This window comes from Colobus angolensis, unplaced genomic scaffold (genome assembly GCF_000951035.1).
Source record: "Colobus angolensis palliatus isolate OR3802 unplaced genomic scaffold, Cang.pa_1.0 Scaffold439, whole genome shotgun sequence".
NCBI lineage: Eukaryota > Metazoa > Chordata > Mammalia > Primates > Cercopithecidae > Colobus > Colobus angolensis.
The window spans coordinates 328,381-336,384 of NW_012117810.1; the positions used below are offsets into that span (position 1 = coordinate 328,381).

The window sequence follows — 8,004 nt, forward strand, 5'->3', positions numbered from 1 at the left end:
AGGGAAAATCTTACAGAGGCTACAGACAATAAAATCCCACAATTCACAAATAATCATGGAGGATGAGCTTCTGTGTGAAACAGGTCTTAGGCTTACCTAACATCTATCAGTCTTACCTGTTTTGCCAGGAGAGTGAGGAAGTCACCAAGGTCTGCACCATTACCATTGGTCTTTAGGCTTGTCTCCTTATCAGCTAAAAGGCAAAAATAATTAATAAGAGAAAGACATTTGGTCCTTTTTGAGTCCTTGTAAGCAGAAAAGGAATATTTACAATACACAACAAGAAAGCTTCTTGACTCTCAAAGTTGATGATTCATTGGAATATGTGAGCAGTGGGACCAATGAATCGTTTTTCTACTTAGGCAGGATAAAACTTAATGAAACAGAGCTAGGGTCATGAGAGCTTTTGAGTACTTCATAGAAAAAAAAAGAGAGAGAAAAATCATAGATTAGATATGAATTGTAAGTAAATCAAACAAACATTTTAGATTATTTCTTAGAACATTTTGCTATGGCTTTCCCTTTCTGAATATCACACACAAAATCTCCCATTCCCCAAAAACGTGTTCTCCGGATTATGGTATATAATTACTGCATCATCATATCTATCTCTTTCTCAATTTGTGTGTGTGTATGTGTGTGCACAAATGTGAGTGTAATTCTGTCCAGAAAGGATAGGAATGAGTAGTGATGGAAACACCTCCTTTCACACAGTAAAAGTCCCAGAGACCATTCTACACATGGGATTTATTAGGAATTCTCAAACCCAATGACTCTGCACCTGACACATCATACCTATCCAAGACTCTACCACATCAGCCTTCCAGTTGAATTCCTGAAAGTCATAATCATTTTTCAATTGCAACTTCCAAGCAGCTATTGCCTTGGCCAGAGAAGGGGTCTTTTCATTCAAAGCCTCTATCTTGGAAGAAATCTCTTTGTTCTGACTTTCCTCCTGCAACACCTGTGAGAAGGGGAGAGACAAATATATTTATGAATGTGCAGGGCTAGGAACGTGAATCCTTTAGTACCAATAGAAAGCACTCATCTCTCTCATTTCAAATATATAACCACAGTCCTCTGGTCTAGTGTAATTATTTTATTATTCATTCATGTCCAAGAAGGTCATTTCCATTTCCAACATTTGGATGATCTTCTCATGTTTGTCTGTGTAAGTGTGACCTTCTTAGTGTAAGTTTCTAGGAGGTAGGGAGTCACCTCTGTTTAATGGTCTTTGTGTAGCAGTTAGATCAATGAAGATTTATTAAAAACTACATTTAAACAAAGAAACGATTCTCAAATTTAAAAGAGGTTTCAGTGTTGTTTTCCTCGAGGCTTAGAAAGCAACTTCTTCAAATTATTATAATATTCTATGGCCAAAGATAGTGATAAGACTTTTATAAACACCATGTTCTGCATGGGACAACAAAATGTCAACAAAAGATTTAAGGAAAACTGAAATATGTATGTATAAGAATTTGAAAAAAAAATTACAGCAATTGAGTAGATAATTATTTGCTAACTACGACAACAACAAAAGGCAGTTTAGAAGAGATTGTTAAAGTTCTGCATATGATCTTAGCACTGCTCTCTGCATATAATCTTAGCATTTCTATATTTGGGCCAGTCCCTTTTGGAGAATGGAAGTTTGAGCTGGAATTCCTGAACTAGCTCACCTTATTTAGGATGTCTTCTCCTTGTGCACACACATTTTGAACTCGGGTCTCATGGACAGCAAAGTCGTTTTCCAAAGCTTCATGCTTCATTAGCAAGCTCTGCATAAATGAGTCAGTAAGAATCAAGATATCCAAAGCTGGAAAATCTATTTTCACTCATATTCAGACTCTCTGTGATACTATTCCCTAGGGTTGATTCAATGACATTGGCAGACTAGGTGAATGCTCACTTTTTCTGGAACAACTATACTCAATTGCTTTCTCAAAGTCTCACTTGTCAATGAGTGCAACTTACTGGAAAAAAGAGTCAAAGATATACAAGTGACACTCTTTCTAATTTATTACGTGACTGTAATCTTATTTTGATTTTGGAATAAGGGTTTTGACTGAGGTCATATATAAAGATTCCTCCATATTGAGATTTATCTAATTCAGTGAAACAATGTGTCCAGCAGAAAAAAAATTAGTAGAAAGAACATCCTAAACTAATCCCTGATCCCAGAGAGAAGTCAAGGGGAACATGGAGCTTCCATTGACTATTACTCTAAAAGTTCTCTGATTGCTTTCTGGAAACATGATGTCTGTGTAGCTGGCAGAATGAAAAGAGAAGTGTGGCTGAAGCACAAAGAGTGGTACTTTGTCTTCTGTTGTACTTTCCAGAGAAATATCTAAATAAATCCATAATCACCACCACCAGGACCACCCACCACTGCCACTGCTCCCACTACTGCCTTCACTTCCCTCTTGTCATAACAGCACTCTGTCCATTTTTTTTTTTTTTTTTTTGTTACTATGTAACATAGTAACTCAGGCTAAAGGAAGAAACAGAATTTCTATGACTATTATACTTTTTCAAAATCCCTTTTGAAAATAAAAGAACTTTCAGTTCATTGTGTTGAGGCACTAAAATAAGATGGTTACTCATTGTAAAGCAAGATGGACTACATTGTATATTATGACTGTATTACATTTCAGTTTTTGAAGAAACTGTAAATGAATATTGAAAAGGTGATTGACTTTGTATGAGTGAATGCCTGAATGAATCATGTTTTTATATATATATACTGCATGAAGTAAAGTCTCTTCAACATCTTCACCTTCTATTTTCAAATAATAAATGCAAAAATAAAAGAAGAAACATCAGAACTGATGTCAAAGAAATAAAAGAGATCACAAGAAATGGTTACAAACAATTATATGCCAACAAACTAGAATATCTAGAGAAAATAGATAAATCCCTAGAAACAGACAACTTACCAAGACTAAATCATGAAGAAAGTCCAAACAGACTTATAACTAGTATGGAGACCGAATAAGAAATAAACCTCTCAACAAAGAAAATCCCAAGACCAGATGGCTTCACTGATGAATTAAATCAAACATTTAAATAATTAATGCCAATTCTTCTCAAACTGTTTCAAAAATTTAAGAGGACGGAACATTTCTAAACACCTTCACAAAGTCAGCATTACCCTGATACCAAAGCCAGGCAATAATTCTCTCGATAGATAGATAGATAGATAGATAGGTAGATATGTCTATCTATCAAGAGAGACAAACTATATCTCTATCTGTCTATCTATCTATCTATCTATCTATCTATCTATCTAAATATATATAGAGGAGCTAATATCCTTAATATCCTTATTGAATATACATGCAAAACTCCTCAACAAAATACTAGGATATTGAATCCAGCAGCACATTAAAATGATTATTTACCACAAACAAGCAAAATTTATCCCTGGGATGCAAGGATGGTCCAACATATGCAGATCAATAAATGTGATACAACACATTGACACAATAAAAGATAGAACCAAATAATCATCTCAACAGATTCCGAAAGGAAATGGACAGAATTCAGCACTCTTCCATGATAAAAACCATCAACAAATGAAGAACAGAAGGATCTTACTCCGAAGTGATAAAGCACATGTATGAAAAGCCCACATTTAGACTTTATTATATATAAATTACGAATTTAGATTCTATTGTTGATCAGGGTAGAGCCCTACAACAATCTGCTAAGGTTAGCAGAGACGCTCTAGAGTTCTAAAACTTGTAATAGCTTTGTACTTACAGCAGAAGAAAACAAATGTAAACTGGGTTAAAGGATTTGGGGTGGTAATAGAATTATTTTTTATTTATACCTATCTATCCTGGGGGGCAACAATTTTGTTTTTTTTTTTCTTTTGGTTGGGACTACATTAAGCACAGCAAGCAGAAAGAGACAAAATGGAAAGTCATCAATTATCTGGATATTGCCTCGTTTCTGGAGTGTGACCAACATCAAATATTTGTCTAAATGCTTAATATATTCACATTTTTGTTCTTCAATGAAATCAATTTCTCGACGGTATACTTTAGTGGAATCTGTGTAGAGTTGCATGACCTGGGACCCAGCTCTGGTTATGCCACTACTAGTTACTTAACTTTGGGCTGATTGCTTCACCTCACCTAGTAAATGAGAACAATGGACACTTCAGAGGAATGAATTGAGAATAAAACATGAGAAAATGCTATGAAATTTGCAGAGAGATATGTAGGTAAGTGATATTTTTAAAAATATGGGATCATCAGATTGGTCATGTTTATAAGAATAAAAGTATTAACTGTAAGATATAATTGAGTTACTTAAGACTTACATTTTAGTGTAAAAATGAAATGAACATAATTTTCTATTCAAACTCTTCTCTTTTTAAAGGAAATTTAGTTTCTATTCTATTAATAATACTAAATATAATAATAAATGTAGTAGCTATAATCATAGGACATCTTTTGACCACCTCTGAGATTGCCAGGTGCTGTTGTGTTCATCTCACCTAATTGTTACAAAATTTTTGCTTGGAAGATCTCTGATTGAAAGGCAGTCTGCTAGTTGTCTTTCAATATTTAGTCTCCCCTTCCTCTACAATAAAAGCATGCAGAAAGAACGACTACATTTTCCAACAATGTATGGCTCAGCTCTAGCCAATGGGTTATAGAGGAAGTACAGTGCTATTGTTTCTGGGAACTGTCTTGTGACAGACAGACACTGGAGAAGCCCCCATGGTACCCACTCCTTGCTGTTCAGTCCTTGTAAAATACCCTCCCCCGGAGTGTGGACAGGACCTGTGACTTATTTATAACTAATAGAATATGACAAATATGATGGGGTTTCACTTGTTATGTTATGTTATGTTATGTTATGTTATGTTATTCTTTGTTATGTCACATAAGACTTCATCTTGCTACCAGACTAACTCTAGTGGCTCTCCTTTCTGGCTTAATGAAGCAAATGGCCACACTGGGAAAGCTCACGTGGCAAGAAACTGCAAGAGGTCTCAATAAATAATGGATCACCTCTAGGAATTGTGAGCTCTAGAATATCAGGGAAGCCTCCAGCCAACAGCCAGCAGGAACCTGAAGCCCCTAGTACCACAGCCACAAAAATAAATTCTGATAGCAATTTGAGTCAGCTTGGAAATGGATTCTTCCTCAGTTGAAACCCCAGATTGTAATGCAGCCCAATCAACACCATGATAGCAACATCGTGAAACCGTAAACATAGTAGTAACTAGCTAAGCTGTTTTTGTACTCCTGACCTAGGGAAACTATGAGATAATAAATGTCTGTTGTTTAAAAAACAAAACAAAACAAAACAAAACAAAAAAACTCATATTTAATGGTGAAACTAAAAGCTTTTCCTTTAAGTTTATGAACAAGGCAAAGATGCTCACTCTCACTATTTCTATTCAACACAGTACTGAAAGTCCTAGTGAAAGGCATGTAAATAAGAAAGGAAGAAGTAAAATTGTCTTTGTTTGAAAGTTACATAATCTTAAATACAGACAACTCTGAACACTCCATAAAAAACTGTTAGAACTAGTAAACCAATCAGCAAAGTTACAGAATAAAACTCAAAACATAAAAGTCGGTTTAGAAATTGTAAACAATAAACTATCTGAAAAAGAAATTAAGAAAATAATTCCTTTTACAATCACATCAAAAAGAATAAACTATATAAAAATAAATGTAACCAAGGAGGTGAAAAGCTCATACACTGAAAACTATAAAACATTGATAAAAGAAATTAAGGAAGCCGCAAACAAATGGAAAAACTTTCTGTGTTCATGGATTAGAAGATTTAATATTGTTAAAAAATGTGAATACTACCCAAAGTGATGTACAAAGTCAATGAAATCCCTATTAAAATCCCAATGACATTTTTTACAGAAATAGAAAAATCAGTAAAATTTACATGGAATCAGAAAAGGCCACAAATAGTCAAATCAATCTTGACAAAGAAGAACAAAGCTGAAGGAATCATACTTCCTGACTTTAAAATGCATTAAAAAGCTACAATAATTAAGAGTATGGTACTGGTATAAAAACAGACATAGATGAATGAAACAGAATAGAGAGTCCAGAAATAAATCCATGTATATGTAGTTAACTGGTCTTTGATAAAGGTGCTAAAAAATATACAATGGAGAATAGACAGCTTCTTTAACAAACAGTGCTGGGAAAACTGCTTTTCACTTGCAGAATAATGAAATAAGACCCTTATACCATAACCAAGAATCAACTCAAAATTGTTTAAAGACTTAAATGTAAGTCTTGAAACTGAAGAACTCCTGAAAGAAAACATAGGGTGAAATCTTCACTATATTGGTGTTGGCAATGATTACATAGATACGACACTAAAAGCACAGGCAACAAAAAGAAAAAATAAACAAGTGGGAGTATATAAAGCTAAAACTTCTGCACAGCAAAGGAAACAATCAACAGAGTGGAAAGGCAACCCACAGAATGAGAGTTAATACTTATAAATGACTTTTCTAATAAGGGGCTAATCTCTAAAATACATAAGGAATGAATATAACTCAATACTAAAAAGTAAATAAAAAATAAAAATAAAAGTAAAAAATCCCTACTAACTTGATTTTAAAATTGGGCTAAAAACAAACATGAAAAAAGTGTTCAATATCACTAATTATCAGAGACATGCAAATTAAAACCACAATGGGATATCCCCTTGCTCCTGAAATAATGGCCATAATAAAAAGTCAAAAAATAATAGATGCTGGTGTGGATGTGGTAAACAGGGAACACTCTCACACTGCTGGTGAAAATGTAAGCTAGCACAACCACTATAAAAAACAGTATGGACATTCCTTAAAGAACTAAAAGTAGAACTACCATTCAATTAAGCAATCCCACTGCTGGGTACCTACCCAAAGGAAAAGAAGTCATTTATGAAAAAGACACATGCATACTTGTGTTTATAGCAGTACAATTCGCAATTACAAAAATAATCAACCAACTTACTGCCCAATTAATGAGTGGATAAAGAAAATGTGGTAATATATATATCATGGAATAGTACTCAGCCATGAGACGAAGCAAAATAATGGTGTTTGCAGTGACCTGGATGGAGTTGGGGGGCCACTCTAAGTGAAGTAACTCAGGAAAGGAAAAGCAAATGTCTTATGTTCTCACTTATAAATAGGAGCTAAGCTATGAGGATGAAAAGGCATTAAAATGATATAATGGACTTAGAGGAATAGAGGGAAAGGGTGGGAAATGGGTCAGGGATAAAAGACTACATATTGGATATAGTGTACACTGCTCGAGTGATAGGTGTACCAGAAATTTAGATATCACCACTAAAGAACTTATTCATATAACCAAAACCACCTGAACCTAAAAAAACTATTGAAAGAAATAAATTTAAAAATAATAAAAATGAGCTAAGAAGTTTGATAGAAATTTCCCTAAAAAGGCATGTAAATGCCCCTCAGGTATATGAAAAGATGCTTCACATTGTTAACTATTAGGAAAATGCAGAGTAAACCACAATGAGATATCAGTTCACACCTGTCGGGATGGCTATTAACAAAAATATAAAAGACCAGTGTTAGTGAGGATATGCAGAAATTGAAACCCTTTCACAATGTTAGTGGGAATGCAAAATGGCACAGCTGTTATGGAAAACAATATGAATATTCTTCAAAACATTTAAAATAAAACTACCTATGGTCCAGCAATTCTATTTCTGGATATTTATCCAAAAGGATAAGGAAATAATGATTTCAATGAGATATTAGCATGCTTATGTTCACTGCAGCATTATTAACAATACCCAAGATATGGACACAACCTAAATGTCCATCAACAGATGAAAGGATGAAAAAAATGTGGCATACTCATACAACAAAATACCGTTTAGTCTTAAAAAATAAGAAAGTTGGATCAAATGAATGAAATGAAGCGAGAAGAGAAACCAAAAGAAAAAAGAAGAAAAAGAAATGAACAAAGCCTGCAAGAAGTATGGGATTATGTA

At 34.1% G+C, this 8,004-nt stretch overlaps 1 protein-coding gene across 1 annotated transcript in view; it reads right to left on the bottom strand.

Annotated features, from left to right (window-relative positions):
• Window positions 1-8,004, bottom strand: part of SPTA1 (spectrin, alpha, erythrocytic 1) — an 80,317-nt gene that overhangs the window by 17,091 nt on the left and 55,222 nt on the right. The window contains exons 40-42 of the mRNA XM_011957162.1: window positions 1,677-1,775; window positions 796-964; window positions 117-193 (exon numbers count right to left, since the gene is read on the bottom strand). Of these exons, the coding sequence (XP_011812552.1) occupies window positions 117-193; window positions 796-964; window positions 1,677-1,775 (345 nt within the window). The remainder of the gene's footprint in view (window positions 1-116; window positions 194-795; window positions 965-1,676; window positions 1,776-8,004) is intronic.